At 36.1% G+C, this 19779-nt stretch overlaps 2 protein-coding genes across 2 annotated transcripts; one reads left to right on the forward strand and one right to left on the reverse strand.

The window, feature by feature from the left end:
- Positions 1–4976, reverse strand: LOC109011027 (subtilisin-like protease SBT4.14). Its single transcript, XM_018992040.2, has 11 exons — positions 4823–4976; positions 4623–4720; positions 4337–4434; positions 3848–3991; positions 3649–3757; positions 2642–3152; positions 1978–2075; positions 1656–1880; positions 1263–1374; positions 933–1146; positions 1–715 (listed from the first exon to the last, which is right to left on the reverse strand). The coding sequence occupies exons 1-11, from the start codon at positions 4928–4930 to the stop codon at positions 135–137; spliced, it is 2298 nt and encodes a 765-aa protein (XP_018847585.1). The 5' UTR covers positions 4931–4976; the 3' UTR covers positions 1–134.
- A 6712-nt stretch (positions 4977–11688) lies between these two features.
- LOC109011026 (lysophospholipid acyltransferase LPEAT2) lies at positions 11689–19417 on the forward strand. Its single transcript, XM_018992038.2, is given in 14 exon segments — positions 11689–12182; positions 12490–12670; positions 12809–12868; positions 13614–13777; positions 13866–13929; positions 14102–14170; positions 14787–14882; positions 15390–15434; positions 16484–16554; positions 17096–17162; positions 18184–18234; positions 18558–18668; positions 18784–18831; positions 19022–19417. Coding segments are annotated over 14 exon segments (1692 nt in total). The 3' UTR covers positions 19193–19417.
- The last annotated feature ends 362 nt before the right edge of the window (positions 19418–19779 follow it).

Here is a 19779-nt window from a genome sequence, read left to right on the forward strand (position 1 = left end):
AATGATATTAATATATGACATATATGTTTTTCAAAATATAATCAAGCAAATATTACAACAGTACGTACAAAGCATTTCTCTATTAAAAAAAAGCACACAGGCTACATGCATGTTTATATACGTGCATAATGACACTACTGCATCTTCGCCTGTTGGTTTTGAATATGAGTACTGATCTTTTGTGGACTGTAAATGACAATAGGGCTTCTTACAATGTGACGGGAGCTTTTCCAAACAAGTGAACCTGAAACCATTTGCCCACTCGACATTGGTTTTGCCTTCACGACAACCTTGAAGCTCCGAATCTGCAAGACGTGAGAGAAGGAGAGACTCTCGGGCTTGACTGTGATTTGAACTCCCTTGGGAGCTTTAATGGTGGCATTATAGATGGCCAGAGCAGGGCCGACGTTGGTGACTCTTCTCCGGAAAACACTTGTCGTTTGTTGTTGGTTGTTTTTCAAGCTAAGCTGCATGGTGGGATAGTTGAGAGCATCATAGCCAATTCCAGGAAGCAATTTGGGGCAGTTGACGGATTTTGAACCGGCTAGGGTTGCCACAGAGGATGCATTATACCCCTCGTGGCATAAGAATTGGATGTAAGTCTGTTCATCCATGTCATAAACTAAGCCGGGGCTCACAGCCCGAGTTGGGCTCACTTGGCCGGAACCAAAGGCAAATTCTGCTTCGTTGTTCACCCTACGGCTCATTGGTTTAGCTTGACAAGTGACAAAGATTCCATGGAATTAGTGTCAACCAGCGTGAAGGAGGTACATTTAAGCGTTAAAGATAATTCTAGCTAGAAGGGATGGAGAAAAGCCAATCTTCCTATAGAAGTGGATTTTGAAGCACACAAAGATCGATAGCGCCCAGCTTGGAGTCATATGCTAATTAAAGGTTAAAACCAAAAATAGCAAACGGTATCCTCTTGTTACCTGTGGTCAAGATGGCAGATTTGATTGCAGCTGGAGTCCAATTTGGGTGGAATGACTTTACATAGGCAGCTACTCCGGCAACGTGAGGACATGCCATGGAAGTTCCAGACATGATGGAAAATTCTGAAAATTGGGTGTCACCTTTCAACCCGGTGAGCGACTTCATAAGCGTGTAAGCTGCCAAGATGTCAACACCGGGTGCTGCAATATCTGGCTGTAAAGAAAACATGCCCACTTTTTTTTAAGTGCTGGGTTTTACATGCAACAGCCAAGCTGAAAGTAGAAGGGTTATAACTATTCTGGATGAACCAGTACTACTAAAATGTATACCTTGAGGAGGCGTTGCGATCCCGGACTTGGACCCCGAGATGAAAATGAAGCGACAAATGGAGCAGGCTCTTTTTTTCTTTCATGGGTCTTGTATATCACGGCTGATGGCGATCTGCATTGAACACAAAATAAGTCATTAATTTACTTCCTCTTATCCGTGAATATCATCACTGATTATCTATCTGACGTTTTTCATAAAACTCGTACATGGCTGGTCGATCGGGCTCAAGACTTGGTCAGTACTGATATAGGAGATATATAATGCAGGCAAGGTTGGAGTGCAACGATACTCGTAAGAATTTTTTTTCCTCCAATAAATGTTGAATTTGCTATCAGCACCGTATATGAAGTAAAAACATTCTCTCAAATAGCCAAGGGGTATTAAAATATCACCTCGTGGAATGTATGTAATCGTCGATGAATTCTCCTATGGTTCCATTTACCATGGTTGCTGGCGCCATGAAAATTTGGGCAGCATCAAGAAATCGATCAGTTTCAACTATAGTGCCAACCCCACCAATTCCTCTGACAACAGAGTCAGTACCCCAGGTTCCTAATTTGCAATAAACAAGCCTATCCTTTACTTTGATAGGGTCCAATGTGTCTTCAACACAGAACCTGTCACATTAATACGAGAAGGTTATACATTGTAATCATTATTTTTTTGTGAAATTTTCCACTCACTGCTGCTCCATGAACCCAAAAACAAACGTACCTCGCGTCCTCCTTGCTTGCAGAGTCTCGGGCCGCATCGGCCCCACTAATAAGAGGGTATAATTCCTGCTTTGGATTGAATGTGCTCACGCCAAGCCCCTGCGTGAACATGCAAGTTTCACATATCAGTAATTAATTTAGAGAAGTGATAGTTGAGTATATAAGATTCGTACAATCACTTTAAAAAAAATAATAAATACGAAATTTATATAAAAAAATTAATTTTTTAATAATAGATCTCATTTTTTTTTTAAACGATTGTATGTTACTTATATATTTTACGACTGTATGTAATATTACTTATTAATTTATGTACCCCACGCACAAACCCTAGCTATTTATACAATCTGATCATGAAATCCTGTCTGCAGTCAGATCTTACGTATTACTGATCAACTTTTTATGTAATGAACAAATTCGAAACCACAATGCTTGCAAGTATATATAGATTTTAAAAGCATAGTCCACTAATTAAGTAGAGTTTTCAAATCATAATCGATCTGGTCATTTGTAAACAGATATATTATTACTAACAACGTCGTACATGGTGAGTACTACCCATGTTGCTATTTCAATACTTTTCGCAATACCCGTACTTAATATCATGTCATAAAGGTAAAAATCTTAATATAACAGCGTTCATGATGCGAAAATCTATAACTTACTAAGATGTTCTTTCCATTTCCCAAATGAACTTTGCTTCTAAACTCCCTATCAATGCCGCTAGCTGCCACGGTCAGAATCCAAGGTGCATCATTCACCACACTACCGAGAATTCCATCATTTCCAGCGGAGGCGACGGTGAGGATTCCTTTCTGCATGGCATGAAATGCACCGACTGATATAGAGTCAGATATGTAATCTGGAGACCCTCCACCAATAGAGATCGAGATAACGTCCACCCCATCATGTATCGCAGCATCAAAAGCAGCAAGTATATCCATATCGGCGCAACCAGAGCTGGCCCAACAGACCTTGTACATGGCCACCCTAGCCGAGGGAACTGCACCACGGGCGGTACCATTGGCAAGCCCAAAGAGGCTTGCATTTGTAACTAGGTTACCGGCCAATGTTGACGACGTGTGCGTTCCATGTCCGTCAACATCAACCGGAGACAAAATGTCGGCGGGATCAGGTTTGGCATCGGACTTGAAGTACCTGGCACCTATGATCTTGCTTCGAGTACCCAAAAGGGGTGACAAACAAGAGAGAACACATGAGGTTAGCCCATGCATGCAATTGATCCTACGTACGTTAAAAGAGATTTCAACGAATATTTTAGAAACATATAAATTAGATGGCAAACAAAGAATGAAAATGCTGTTTTCCGTCCATTTCAAGATGAAAAATTGTTACTATTCACCACCTCATATCCTATTCAAAAACACTGATCATATACTCGATGGAAAACAATCTCACACTCTATAAAAAAATTATAAGTACGGAATGTGAGAATAAATAATAACAAATACAGAGTAAATCCCTTTTAAGAAACACAACTTTTACTTGACCATTGAATTCATTAACTCGAAAAGGAGTTAGTCATGAATCATGATATATAAATATTTATGAATCAAAAGAATATAGAATTTGTTATTATAATTATATATGATCGTTTCCGCGTCCGGATTATAGGCATATCTGTTTCGAATATGCATGGAGAGGATTTTACTTGTTGCATCCTGAGAATTTGGCAAATTGGCCACAAGTACTTCCTTTCCATTTTGCTGGTGGGGGACCGAACCCGTCATCCTTAAAGCTTTCAGACTGTGGAGTAATCCCTGGCACATGAAATGGCATCACTTTAATTTTGTTACTACAAATAACTCCACCAAAATAATTTAAAATTAAAAAAAAAAATGAAGACCAACCTGTATCAAATAGACCCACAATTATATCACTCTCCATTCTCAATTTTCTCCTTGCGGTTAGAGGTAACCCAATAAAGTCCCATGATTTCGTTGTGTGTAGCTTGTGATACCGATTCGGAATCACCGATAACACCTCTTCCATTCCTATAATTCACAACAACGTTAATTGATCAGTTTTTTTTTTTTTTATAAGTATTCAGTTAATTAATATATAAACCCATATATATGTTTGAGTGCAAATAAATAAAAGTGAGTAAAATATCTTAAAAATAGAAGTACTAGATCCATAAAGAAATCTCACAAAAATAAATTCACAAATTAATGTAATTTCATGTAATTGTCAAATCTATTTTACGAAATAAAAAAAAAAAAAACTTTACAATCTGATCACGAATATATCAAGTTACATCAATTATAAATTTATTTTTGTAAAATCTCTATATAATAAAGCAATTGATCTCTTAATTAAAATGATGGAGCTTCACATACTCGACAACTTTTCAGCTTCATCTGCAGTTAGCTTTGCAGCAAATGCATTGAAGCTCTTTGTATAGCTGTAGACCAGCGACTCCTTCGCATCATCGTAGCTGTTCCATATATACATATAAATTTCATGATCAGGGTCACAAAAAACCTTAGATTTTATGTTTTTATTGTCCTATAATAAGAAAGAAAATGTGTTTGGAGACTAGTTGACATGACTATCTAGCTAGTACGTCATTTATCATCATGTGCATTTGCGTGTGAAAGAGATTGGAAGAGGATGCAAACCTACCATCCTTTCAAAGACGTGAGGAGATGAATGTGCATTTGATCTGCAGAGTTTGTATTCCCTGCTGGATGATGATCTCCCAAGTAAGCGATGTAAAATCTCTGTACGTGCAGATTCCGATGAAGAATATTATATATTGCATGAAAACAATAATTACAGAACAATGTAATTAGATTAGCAATTTTCTGATACAGAATACACACCTTTTCCTCATCTCCAATTGCTCCAACAAGACTTATCAAGACCAGAAGAAAGGGAAGAAAAATCCAGAAATAAGGAGGAGTATGGATAATTAATCTCCTTCTCGACATGATCCTATGATCAGTATTGACCTGTTTCTACCTATAGCATAACACCCCCTATATATACATATACTTAGTTTCCCATGAAACTAGAAAAATGACAAGATCGAGCAGCTTAAGGATAAGGGCAATCTTGAACTTAGTGACAAGAGCAGCTCAAGGATAAGAGGCAGCTTAAGGATAAGAGCAATCTTGAACTGAACTTCAGCTAATTCGGTGGTGGCTCAGGATACTTTTGGTTGGAAACCTTAAAAGGAAGTCAAACAGAAATTCTGTTCCTGACATGATTTTGTCACTGTCTATATAGGCTTGCTTCCTTTGGAGAAACGTTCCATCTTTTTTGTTTCTTTCTCCTAAATTTACAACTTTTTACACGGGAAAATAAAAAAATAAAAAACCCATGCGAGGATCATATCTCCAATTATGCAGATGAGATGATATGTTTTATTAAAAGTTAAATAAAATATTATTATAATATAATTTTTTAATTTAGAATTTAAAAATTTTGGATGTGTAATCAAACCAGCTCTAGTCTTCTATGTTCAATTGGTGGCCCATACACCATAAAGTTGGAGTTTTACATTTTCCTTCCACAAATTTATGAATCAACTTCTCGCCTTGACATTTTCTATTTGTTTAGTTACAGAAAGCGACCCAAAAACAGAGCATCCTCTCCCAGAATTCAGAAATACACATCGTTATAATTGCACCATCTTTCTCTCAAATATCTATAGATGAGATGAGTGGCAATGGTATTATGTTGGTGAGTCGTGAAGACAAGTAGAAGTAAATGAGAAACTTTAAATAATCTCAGGCTTCTTCTGTTGTGGCTTTAATATAAATAAGATTACAAAGTTTTCCCGATCCAAACATTTTTTTACACTCATAAAGATCAGTTTAAGCTTAATTTAAAGAAAGATTTGCTTGAGAACAAAGAAATAAACCTCATAACATCATCGGGAACCTCATTTTTTCTTGAATTGCAGTTCAAGCATGCATGCCATCCATATCCGACAGCAACAAATTAAAAATAAAAATAGTCTGGTGGAAATAACTTCGCTTATATATATTTGGCATGGAGCCAATTCAATATTTATCATTCATGCACTAGATAAGGGGCGAGAACACGTGTCTCTCATCTAACATGTTCAGTTTCAATAAACTAAATCTGAACCCAAGCTGAAAACTTTTTTTTTTTTAATCAGGGTGGTAAGTATGATCCAAAAATTGCAAGCCCTTTTTTTTTCTTATGAGGTTGGTTTTTTTTTTTTTTTTTTTCACCTTTGTAATCGAGATTAGAGTGAAATGGCCGAAAAGTGTAAACTAGGCCCAGAATATAGAGACCGAAGTACGATGGCGGCCTCTCATGAATTAGCTATAGCCCAAAAGCTCAATCACTAGAAATTAATAGAAACCATTGGGTCCTCCAAGCCTAAGCCCTTTTAGATTGTCGTAAATGTAAGGTTAATGGGACAAAGAAAAACATGTTTTCCCCTCGAAAAATGATTCTCTCAGGCGCTTTTACGCACCGATAGTTGAGGTGGACTTAAATTTAATAAAACGGTGCATCGCGAGGTTGTGACTCATTTTGGGGACGCTAAGGCCAAGAGAGCGAAATAGAGATTTCCCACTCTCCCTCTCCCTCTCCTTCTCACTCTCAGACAATTTGCTAAAAAAGAATTTTGATATGGGTTTACGTTCAAGTTTTGAGATTTTCATTAGGTTTCAACCTCTTCTTATCAAAAGAAGATGACTCTGTAAGAAGAAGAAACCCAACAGCTACAAGCCCTCAAATGGTCCTTGATGGTCTCTTCTGTGAGGATGAGAGTTTTGAGGAAGAAGATGGAATCAAGGAAGAAGGGAGGAAGAATGCTGATGAGAATGAGAAAAAGCACTCACTTTTCCGTTCAGTTTTGGTAGAGAATGACATGGTTTGGGATAGAGATGGGCTTGTGTCCCTAATTATTAAAGGAGAAACTTATGTTTGTTTGAGTAGTCTGATCTGACATGGACCTTCAATGGTGGCTTGGAAAGAGACTGTGGATTGGATTTTGAGGGTTAAGGCGGACTATGGGTTCTCTACTTTGACCACTTTTCTCATTGTGAATTACCTTGATAGTTTTGCTTCTAGCTTGATGTTCCAGCGGGACAAGCCCTGGATGAGCCATCTCGCCTTATTGTTTCTGTCATTGCCGATTGTTATGAGCTATCTTCCTTCTGTATTAGCTACTGCAACAATGCTTCATGTTATTGAAGATGTTGAGCCATATAATCCCCTAGAATATCATAACCAGCTTACTAATGTTCTTAAAATCAATGAGGAAAAACTAAATTAGTGCTACAAGATTATCCATGAAATATATTAAAGCCATGGCCACAATCATAATTGAAGTAATAAGCGAAAGCATCTATCAGCACTGGGCAGCCCAAATGGCGTTATTGATGCATCTTTCAGTAATGATAGCTCTAATGACTCATGGGTTGTGGCATCATCATCCCCAGAGCCTTCTTTCAAAAGGAGCAGAACATAGGATCAACAGATGCGGTTGCCTTCACTAAACTGTGTTTATGGGTGTTCTTGGTAGACTCATTAATCTTTCATGGTCTTAATGTCTACTAGTAAACATGGTATCATAAATTTCCCTTTTTTCATATTATTGGTAGTATCTTTTTTGTAACTTGCAATTATGTTGTGTTCCATGATTTTAGTATTTCATTTTGCTGAATCTTTAAAAAAAAAAAAATGAATTAGAGAACTGAAATGTGGAGGGAGGGAGGGAGGGACGAGAATGAACGCAATGTGGCCTTTGGACACAGAGGTTGATCTTCGGAGAAAGGTTGTAAGGGAATGGATCTGGGACAAGAACAAGGAGTATGATACATGGACGCTAGTGGAGGATTCTACGAGGACGATGGTAGTGGAGTTGGATGCAGAGGATCGGAGGAGGAGCTCAGAGAGGGTGAAGTCGGCGATGCATGTAGCTCAGAATCTCAGATATACAGAAGAAGAAAGAGAATCTCAAATATATGGAAGAAGAAAAAAGATGAGGGAGTTTAACGTTTGAGTCTGACCGTTGGTTTGAATTGTTGACTGTCATAAAAGTTTGAGAAGAAAGAAGAAAGGTTTGATAGAGAATTTCTCCTATTGGATTTTTTTTTATATATATAAAAAAAAATAGCATTTGACGTAGTATTAAAATAATAATTGGTACGCGGGTTAGCACACCAACCCGCTTATACCTAGAACTAGAAGAATTGTTTCCCCTCTCTTTCTCGCCTTCCTCGAACCTCCCATATGTTGCATTCTGGAAAATGGTGCTCTCACCCAGGAGTTCAATCTATATGTTTTGAGCAATTTATTTAGGCATCGTTTAGATATAAAAAATATTTTATTTCATCTCATTTTATCATCATAATTTTTTTAAATTTTCACATAAAATATAATAAATAATTTAAGTTTTTCAAATCTCAAAATAATAATAATATTAAAAAAATATTTTAATAATATTTTATTCAATTTTAAACTTTCATATCATTTCAACTCAACTCACTATCAAAACGATATCTTAAATTACATTTTGATGTTAAAATGATATGTAAATAGTAATGACAAAATAATAAATAATAATAAATAAGTTATGAAATTACCAAACACGCCAGTATATTTTTGTTCCAAGAATATGTTCGACTACCATTCACGACTTTTCAAAAACAATTCTGCTACAAGTATCCGGCGTTGGATACTTGTTGCATAATTGTGTGACGTGACTTCACTTTTATATTATTATTTTAATAAATGAATTAAAAAAAAAAACAGGATATACCCTCCCACCATTCTTTCACATTGCTCTCAGATTCAGATTCAATCTGATTTCGCTCGCTTTGCTTTTGTGAAAATGGCGGTTGAGGCTGAGAAATGGGTGCATATTGTGAAGGTGCAGACGCCAACGAACATAGCGGTGATTAAGTACTGGGGAAAGAGGGACTAGACCCTAATCCTTCTGGTTAATGATAGCATCAGCGTCACGCTTGATCCCGATCACTCCTTGTTTTTTCTCTGCCATTTTTGGCTCTTTCTCAATTCCCTCGAAACTAATATGTGTTTGGCTGCTGAGAAAGTGGGGTGAAAGAATAATAGAAAATTTTGTTTCTTTAGTCAAACTGCTTTGTTTGATACCATACAGGACCGTTTGTTCAAAGAATAAGTGTCGAGGATGCAAAAAGATTGGAATTCGGAACGCTTAAATTACTCAGTATCTATTAATAATGATTTTTGAATCAATGAATATTGGAGTTGACTGGATTCGGTTTCATAAAAATGATTAGCTTCAAGAACCAAAAATTCAGATTTGGCTTCATGCAAACGTATAGATGTTTCTAGGTGGCCGTTATGAAGGACCTAATAAAAGAAACGAAGAGAGAGACACATCTCTAAGACTATAATTATTGTGATACCCTATATGATATGGATAAGTGTAGGTGGTGTATGAGATCCTACATTGTTTGGGAATGAGAAATTCTTGCACTTTATAAGGTTCCAATGGAGCTCCAATTGTATCATTGACTAATCCTTTTGGAGTATATGTCATGTGGTTTGGCCTTCCATTGGGGCGTTACAAATGATATCAGAGCCTATCCCAACCAGAAATGTGAAACTTGAGCCATGCCACCTACAAGGAACAGGCCCGACGAGAACGTCGAGAATTTAAGGAGAGTAGATTGTGATACCCTATATGATATGGATAAGTGTAGGTGGTGTATGAGATCCCACATTGCTTGAGAATGAGAAATTCTTGCACTTTATAAGGTTCCAATGAAGCTCCAATTGTATCATTGACTAGTCCTTTTAGAATATATATCATGTGATTTGGCCTTCCATTAGGACGTTACAATTATAGTGATTGAAGATGTATGGGAAAAAAATAAATCGTAATTTTGATCATTAACCTGATTAAAGTTTACCGTGGTGAAGCTCTTTGTGGGTGGGGATGCTCTTGGTCGTTAGCGTCTATGATGAAGATAAAGAGGAGTCTATCAGTCGAGGGTTACAAATAAAGCGCAACGTTGGGAGTATATTTGCTTCTACACGCTGCAAATATAACGTAGCCATTTCTGACGTCCATGTGGAAGCCCGTGTACGCGGCAGGTTCTCCTCCCGTATGCAAATAGAGTTTTTCTTTCAAAAATCAATCTCTCTATTAGCATCTACCCATCCAATTATTATGTGGTTTGGGTAAAATTCCTTTGACCGTAGAGTTGCCGTTGGGTCAGGGCTTCGAAATACGTTACCACCAACAACGTTTTATCATGGGCGGGGGGCAGAAAGAGAACCAATTAATTAGTACGTGCCATCACTAACCTGTGGCCATAAATAGATCCAAGTGGATCTTCCAGTTGCCTGGCGAGCAATTCATTACACCAAGAGTCCCAACCTGGCCACTACCCCACCTGGCCGACTTCAGGATAAGTTACTTATGGGTCATGGTCCCAAAAAAAATAATAATAAAGAAAAAGCCCATAATCCTATGCATATTTCATAGTAGAGCCCATAATACTCTCTATTTTAATTTTTAGATGGAGTTTTTTTTTTTTTTTTTTTTTAATTTCTAAGTAAATGTAAGCATGTTTTTCATGTCACCTATATAATAAATCTTGATTTATAAAATATGTGATATTATAACTTCTAAGCAAAATCAAATATATTATTTGAGTAGTATTGATTTACGTTGATTGATTTTTTTTTTTTTTGGTTGCTCGATGGTTTATTCGTATTAATGGTATAAAAAGTGTTATATTGTATTTTTAGACTAAGCATAAATTCTCATTTTCATATAATTTTATTGTATTCCAATTTTTTAAAATCATTATCTTAACTTAATATTTAAAATAGAAGAGAAATTAATATATATTAATTTTAAGACCTAGATTTTTTAATAAATCTCAAAGATATATCTATCTAAATTGCATCTCAAAACTTGGCCAAGATTTTAAGATAAGTTACTGAATTTTAAGCAATAATTAGATTGGATGAGGATGAGGTGTACAATCAAAGTTTGATTCTAAAAATAATAATTTTATTTGAAGATTTTTATACTACATATTATTAATTTAATTTAATTTAAAAAATAAATTTTAAAATTTAAATCATAAATTATGTAATGTGATTATTTAGTGATATAAAGTTTAAAGAATAATGCTAGGATTACTATCTTACTACTACTAATCTATTATTCTTTTTGTATTGAATTTTTTTATAATTTGTTATTTTACTTAATGATTAAAAAAGTGAGTATTAGTAAAATTATATATATTTTTTAATTTTTGATAGGGTTACAACTCTATTGCTATCCATCTACTATTTAAATGTATTTTTAGTTTTTTTATTTTGTTATCATTCTTAATCACTAAAAAAAAAATTAAAAAAATTAAAAATAATAAATAATAAATAATAATAGGATAGTAATGCTATTATTATTCCTTAAAAATATCCGAAAATGAGAGAGAGAGAGAGAGAGAGAGAGAGAGAGAGGGGAAACGAGATCCGCTCAAAGTCACGCGGCAACCATAAAACATAAAATGATGATTTTCTCGTTAACCAAACAAATAAAATCCCACCATACAGACGACACCCGTAAACCACCTCACAAGAAAAGGCACGAAACCCAAATACATCGTACCTAGCGATTCCGTTGGTACTTTTCCACCCTCATTACTCACTCCAGCTTACTCTGGATTCTGAACTTTCGACCCTTGAAGATCACCCAACAATGGCGGACCATGATCTCTCCTCCCCACTCCTCCCTTCCCAGCCTTCCCATTCCCAGCACCTGACCCTCATCGTCAACGACTCCGACTCCGACTCCGACTCCGACTTCGCCAATAATTCTAACGACAAAATCACCACCAATGACAACAATGGTAATAATCAAGACGGTTGGAATTCTCACTCTCACAACAACAGAAAACCGTTTGACGTTATAGGGTCTAAGGGACTGGAAGTACCCGGACCGGCCACGTTGGACCCGTTCCGCAACGAAACTCTGAGGATCGTCGGTCTGTACGAGTGGGTGAAGATCGTGGTTTGCTTGCCGATTGCGGCGGTGAGGCTCGTTCTGTTCGGGGTTTGCTTGCTGCTGGGGTTTCTGGCGACGAAGGTGGCGCTGCAGGGTTGGAAGGACATCCATAATCCCCTGCCGAGGTGGAGGTCTAGGATCATGTGGGTCACTAGGATTTGTGCCAGGTGTATTCTCTTCTCTTTTGGGTAAGTTGCTTTCCTTTTCGTCTGGTTTTGAATACTTGTGATGTAGAGTTATGATTAATCCCGGTCTCCTTTGGTTGATGAGCAAATGGAGGAAAAGACTGAAAGATAGACTTTGAATTTCAATCGGATGGAAAACTCAAATTCAAAATCAACCAAGTCAAGATTTTTAACAGGCTTTGTTATGTCAAGATTACATTCGTAGTGAATTTCTTCTGTTTGTCTTATTGAAGTGATTATTGTTTTGTTTGGGCTCTCGCGTGGTAGAATTCTTTTCTCTCTGTGTGATTTTTTTTTCCGTCGCCTGCAGCTATCATTGGATAAGACGGAAAGGAAAACCTTCTCCGAGGGAGATTGCTCCAATAGTTGTATCTAATCATGTGTCATACATTGAACCTATCTTCTATTTCTATGAATTATTCCCAACCATTGTAGCAGCCGAGTCCCACGATTCCATACCATTGGTTGGAACCATTATCAGAGCGATGCAGGTAATTTCATTTCCAAAATCAGTGAACCTAAGCGTTTTACACGAGTTGTTAACCAAATAAACAGAAAGTATGATCAATTTAGTTCCAATGAGTTGGAAATTAATAGTTGCAATTTCTCTTATTCTTATGTGTTCTTAGGTGATATACGTCAATAGATTCTCACCGTCATCAAGGAAGCTTGCCATTAATGAAATAAAGGTAGAAAGCTTCTGTAATTTTTATGTTCTTCCTGCTATCCATACTCTCTGATCTTGTGAATAAAAGTCTAATAGTTAGTTCAGCACATCGTAAAGTTCATATTGCTTAATCAGTGTCTAAGTTGAGGCTTCTGTTATTGAAATCACTTTCCGTATGATGGAATTGATTGCTTTTGATTCTGTACTTTTGCTCAGCTTCTTGGAACTCTCGGATTTTAGTATGTTTTTCTGTTTTCTTATGGTTTCTTTTATTTTATTTTTCTGGTTGCTTTCTCTGGTATACTTCGGTTTCACTCATCACTGATGCTTTTTATAAAAAATGAACAAATAAAGGTAATGCCTTGGTCCTCAGTTTCACTCATTGCTGTTGCTTTATATTAGAAATGAATTAGGTAATGCCTTGGCCGCCCGAAGAACTTACTTTTAGTATCTCTTGAATGTGAATCTCATACATGTGTGAGATTCCCAAGTCGATGCACTGTATTTTTTCTGTCTATGTTGTAGATTGTATTGCTTTTGACCATTTGATGTATGCCTTCCTGGTGAAACTTATGGGCCATTTTATTATCAATATTTCTTTGCTCTGAAATGTTTTCAGAAACCCTATAAACTTAGCACAAGGTATAATGCATACCAAACTTGAGTTAATAATCTTTTTAAGGTTGCTTTAGGAATAACATGCAAATGATTTTATCAATTTATAAGCTATTTGATACAGAAATGTGCTTTCAAGGATCTGAATACAGAGAAAGGCTTCTTGCAATAGATTTCCCTGATTACTATTATTTCCCGAGGGTACCACAACTAATGGAAGGGTCCTTATCTCATTCCAACTTGGTGCATTCATCCCAGGATACCCAATCCAACCCGTGGTTGTCCGCTATCCTCACATACACTTTGACCAATCATGGTGGGCACTTATGTGGAATTTCATTTTGGTGCTGTCACAAATGGAATCTTACTAGTTTTGCATAATATGGTATGTCATTTCCATGTAGGGGGAATATCTCTTTGGCAAAGCTTATGTTTAGAATGTTCACGCAGTTTCACAATTTTATGGAGGTATGCTGTTCTGCTGGAATTGAAGTCTTGGTTTCTACATTTCCTCGTTTTGAAAACTCTATGTGGATTTTTGCTTATAAAAAAACTCTATTGATTTGAAATTAATTCGAGACATTTATGTTTTGAGTTTTACCTATAAAAAAAATTGAGACATTTATTTTTACATGAACAGGTGGAATACCTTCCTATAGTTCCACCCGGCACTAATGGAAAAGAAATTGCTATTCACTTGGCTCAGAAGGTGAGCTGCAACTTGTAATTAATTTATTTAGGCGTTAATTTTGAACAGTCAAATATATTTGGTAGTCTAACAATTCTAGTAAGGCAGCACAATCGTATATGCTTACATTTTCTTTTGGCTTATCAAATTTATTTGCCTTACTAGAATTTGTAAATGTTTTGAACTTCTTGTTCAAGTGAAGGGCTTTCAGGTTCTCAAAGCATGTTTGATTTGCTATTATATTTTCTTTAATATTTTTTAAGGTTTTAGCCAAATTGTTCTTATTAGTTCCTTTACCTTAACTGAACAAACTCATTCTCAGATTTATCACTCGTAAATTTATTAGAAGGATATTTCCACGCACTAATTTTTTGTGCTTAGTACTTTCACATTTGAATTGAAAATACATTAGCTAGATATCTATTTTTTTCTAGCTCTAAGTCATTAATTGTAGGCACATACATGGATGTATGTAGAGTATTTAGGATCTTAAATTGAAGCATGGAAATGAAAGTGTACATGCCAGTTATGAATTTTTGTGGATTTGTAGGAAAGTTCTCCTATATGTGTTTTTTTTCCCCCATTTTTCCATTACCTGTAGATTATCAGTAACAATCAACCATGTGGATGTATGCAGACTAGCCATGCTATTGCAACTGCACTTAATGTTGCACAAACGTCTCATTCCTACGGGGACTTAATGCTTCTAACGAAAGCGTTGGAGTCGAGACAGGTTTGAATTTCTTGCCTAATATTTACATCCATTACAATCTATCTAGCATATAGGTGCCTTTATGATCTTAATATTTGTTCTTTGCCCAACAATTGGGAAGTGGTTGATTTGGGCTAAATATCATAGCTATGATCATAAATGAACTTTAAATTTGAACTGCACTTAAAATCTGAAATTTGGCTAGGCAACAAGAAATCATGAAATGTTTTCTGTCATATTAGCATACGACTAAACAAAAGCCTCATCCCCACTCCCTGGGATTTGACTGCCCAAATCATTCTTTCACCCTGCTCCACCAGATATATCCTCTAAATCATTGACAATTATGTTGTTCACTGCTGTGACATTAATGTTGGCCTCTCCACTGTACATTGATGACACTTGTTTGCTTTAATATTTTAATGGGTTTCATAATATTTCTGATCGGATTTTAAAGCTTCACGTGTAATTAGTGAAACTCAACAATTGTAGTGTTTGGTACTCATGTCGGTATCATACTATTTGCAGGAATATCCTTCGAGTTATATGGTTGAAATGGCTAGGGTGGAATCGGTGAGTCCTTACACCCAAACGCCTCCCTGCAAATCCTTTCTTGTACATTATAAGTTTAGGATTCTCTATAAAGGTTTCCCTTTGCTTACTTGGTCAAAGTATGTTTTCCTTCTTTATTTCTCCCCCATAATTGGTCTCATGGATTTTTTGTTTGTGTGCACTCCCAAAATTGTGGCTGATAATACATACTCCTCTGATTCATCTATGCCCTTATACCACTATTCATATTGAGTGAGTTTACTTGAAACAGTACCTTCTTTGATCCCTTTCGTCATGACACAAGACCTGCTTATCAGTCTTTTGTTATATAATGTGCATTAAGTTTACAAGTACACTATGATTAGTTACTTCTAGTTGCTGCCTGTGCTAGAACTCACAGAAGGCCAGTCTTTTATAAGAATGTTCTTCTAATAAGTGAGAAGAATTTCATTGAAAGGTGCATTCCAAACACGTCTTTTATAAAAATATTAATCAGTATTGCTTAGGTGTGAGAAAAGGTTCCTACATACTTATAAAAAAAAAAAAGGTTCCTACTTGCCTAGTTGCCTCATATGGTGTATTTGGGGGGAAATGAATGATAGAAGATACGTATAAAAAAAATGATAGAAGTTTTTAAGGACCAAAAATAAATGATGGAGGAACTCAGGACTTTCCTTTTCAGTACTTTCCTCCTTTGGATAGCTTCTACAGACTTTAATTAGCTTAATTTTCATGATCATCTCGTATCTCCACATGTATACTTCCAGTGTACCGGGGCTATGCCTATTCTTTGATAAATAAAATACCTTATTACTTATAAAAAAAAAAATGATTATCTCGTATCTCTCTCTTTTCAGGCATACATCTTTCATGTAGACAACCCGTGTACTTGGATTGCACCTCTAGTGATTTTTGTATTACTTATCAACAAAATAAACTATTTATCACTGTGATTACTTGCTTTATTGCTAATCCCATATATAACCGTCGAGTTGATTGTTTATAGTTTTTTTCAAAGCACTTGCCTGATTTGAAGGAAAAATAAATAATGACGTTCTCTTGCTTTGCAGTTGTTTCGTATAAGCAGCTTGGAAGCTGTAGGTTTTCTGGATAAATTTCTGTCGATGAATCCAAACCCAGGGTATAGTTGACGCATTTTCTTACAAATAAATGGAAAGTTGTTTTTTTTTTTCAATGGTATCTATAAGTTGTGTTGTTTTTGGTGTTAAGCTATCATGGTGAATAGTTTGTATGGGTTGAATTTGTTGACTTTGATGTCATCTTTTGTATTCTGGTGTCAATTCGAATATTTGAGTGTTTATATCATTACACATTATCAACATGTGCACAGAACATTAACTAGACTGAGTGTTTATGCCTTAGGAAGTGCAGAATCATATTGCTTATGATAGTTTTTTTAACTTTTCATTTTCTAAAGCCTCTTCTTTCCTACGTATCAATTCTTTAATATGCACATAAATTAGTTTTTTTGCTAGGTAATTTGCACATAATTAATAAACCGACAATATCTTTATGTTAACTGTCAAAAATCGTGACTCATAAAATGCACGTTTACAATACTGTATTTTAAGTGCCACTCAAAGTATTTCATTGCAAGAAAATAATTTAATTTTATATTTTCGGATAACCCATTACTTTCTCACAATTTAATCGTTTTGCAGTGGTCGTGTTCAATTCCACGACTTCTTGACTGTTCTAAGACTAAAGGCTTGTACCCTTTCTGAAGAGGTTAGTGCCCAAATAACTCTTTCATCTGTAACAAGGGAATGTTTAGACTAGATCATATGGATCCATGATTATTTCACTTTCTTGCAATTGGAACTCGGGAATGATGTTCAAAGCAAAATTCTTACATGTGAAAATGGATTGGCAGATTTCATGGATTGATGCTTCTAAATGCCACATTTTTCTATAAAATTATTTTCTTTAGAATCATTATCTTCTGCTATGGCTTCTAATACCAGCCACTCCTTGCATAGGTGGTGGTCAGTAGATTCCCAATTGTTCTTCCATTGGTGACTGCTTAGGGTTTCCCCCCACACTCTTCTCTCTTGACTACATAACTTAAGGATCAATCTTTTCCCGGTTGATGTTATTGTATTATAGCATTGTTAGAATGTTTTTTCTTTAGCTCGAACCAATATGCTCTGTGGTGAGATAGAAACAAGTATAATGAAACATGCAGGAGCAGATGCCAGTTTCTTGCAAGGATAGAACCCCTAGGGGTTGGTTCAAGTGGTAAGAGGTTTGGTCTTGGTGGTATGCTCCAAGTCTAATTTCGAACCCTTGGGTGCAGACAATTTCTAAGGGCCATCCCTTGTATTACCCAAAGTGCACTTGAGAGAAACTCTTTGTCGAGTGCCTCTGCACCCCTGGAATTAGTCGGGACTTTGTTCCGGACACCTGGTGCCAATAATAAAAAAGAAGTTTCTGGCAAGGATAGAAGGTGTTTACCTTGGTAGGAAAAAACATATCAAATATTAGTGTATATATTCAATTTTATTTCTTGTTCTATTGTAAATAGTAAAAGAATAAAAAAATTATTGTTGGCCTTATTGAACAATAAATTGTCTCTTTGAACCGCACTGATTCTTGATGGTTTATACAACTCAACTTAACACAAGCCTTAATCACAAGTAATTGGGGTCAGCTAGAAGAACCCTTTTCCACAAAAATTTCCTCGTCCTTCATAAAAATTGTTTTACCTGTTTCCATCTTTCTTGTAAACTGAATTAATTCTGGATTATAGATATTTGCATTTGTTGATGTGGAGAAGAGTGGAACTATCACATTCAAGCAGGTAATTCTCCGCCATCTCTCTCTCTCTCTCTCTCAACCCATCACTTGTTTCTCGTTTGGTGTCCTATGCAAGCAGAGCTAGGTTCAGACATGCATATCAACATAGCAACCATGTTTTTGGGTCTAGGTTCTTCTGAACTTTTTTTCCTAAGCTGTTCTTAAGTTGTTTCTCTATGCCACTAGTGCGTATTTAATAATTCCCAGAGGCCATTAAAGTGAGTAGTATCTTTTGCTCTCGTTTGTGTTGAAACCTCTAGCATTGCAAACTTATGCTTATTGTCACGCTATTTGAGTTGTTTTGATTCTATTATCTATTCCGTGCAGTTCTTATTTGGATCAGCACATGTCATGAAGCAACCATTATTCAGGCAAGCTTGCGAGTTAGCCTTTGCTGAATGCAAGGCTGGAGGACATGATTACATATTAGAACACGAAGTATATTGCTCTTTCCTTCTGTTTTTCCTACCTACTTATTTTATCTTCCCTACCTATGATGTTTAATTGACATCTGGCTTGTATGTTCTCGGTTTCTAATTGCCGTTTGGATCAGTTGGGAGATTCTCTTAGACCTGCAATTCCAGACTTGAATGCAGATGAGGTGAATAATATACCATCTAATCCATGTTATAATTAGCCTATATTTTCTTTGGTTTGCTTTCTTTTCTTCTTTTATGATATCATGTCTATTAAATATATTGACGTGAAATATGCTTCCATTGTCTACATAAAATAGCTCCAGTTGTCATTTGTAACATGACCTGAACTTGGTAATGCTGGTTAACTTGCAGATCCATGGGCTGTTCAATTTATTTGATTTTGATAATGATGGGAAAATCAGTAAGGATGATTTTGATTCCTGCCTGAGAAAGAATCCTCTGTTGATAGCACTTTTCTTACCTTGTTTGCGGCACAAGGGCTTTTCAGAAGCTGGTGATAGGCTGCCGGAGGAGATAGTGTGATGAATGAGTTTTACATGCTCTTGTATTTTAGATCTTTTACCGCCGTAATTGTTGGCTCTTGTTTTGGGGATAATAGAGGGGAAGGGGGCATGGGACCAAAATCTCCTAGAGTTTGTCTGAATTTTAAAGCTCAGAGTGAGATACAAATATACAGATTAAATAAGTGCTATTGCATTTATTAAGTAATTTTTTTTTTTCTAAGCAAGCATAGATAAACTAAGTGGTTACAAGATACTAGATTCAATGGGGTGTGAATTCTCAACAATCATCCCAAAACAAGCAAATGCAACGCAAGAGAAATAAAAAGAATGGATTTGGAGCCAAAAATTTGGCTCCTACCCATTCCCACTAAGAGGAAGATGCTTGAAGTGATTTTTGCATAGTCTGATAAACAGACTATAAAACTACGACTAAAAGTCGCAGTGGATTGTTGTGTGCTGCATTTTGTTGGTCTAGAATACTCGCCCTTCCACCCTAGTATTAACTGAATGTGACTTTCACGATCATTTTATCTTGATCTTTGGTTAGAAAAAGCAGGAATATAGGGAAGTAGCAATCGGAAGATGTGTCAATACGCCGGCATAGGA

Source organism: Juglans regia, chromosome 7 (genome assembly GCF_001411555.2).
Source record: "Juglans regia cultivar Chandler chromosome 7, Walnut 2.0, whole genome shotgun sequence".
Lineage (NCBI taxonomy): Eukaryota > Viridiplantae > Streptophyta > Magnoliopsida > Fagales > Juglandaceae > Juglans > Juglans regia.

Coding starts and splice junctions, on each gene's coding strand:
- LOC109011027 (XM_018992040.2), bottom strand. CDS start 4,930: ATGTCGAGAAGGAGATTAATTATCCATACTCCTCCTTATTTCTGGATT. Junction 3,992..4,336: donor TGAAGCTGAAAAGTTGTCGA/GTATGTGAAGCT, acceptor TGTGAATTATAG/GAATGGAAGAGGTGTTATCG. Junction 1,881..1,977: donor GCAAGCAAGGAGGACGCGAG/GTACGTTTGTTT, acceptor TTAATGTGACAG/GTTCTGTGTTGAAGACACAT.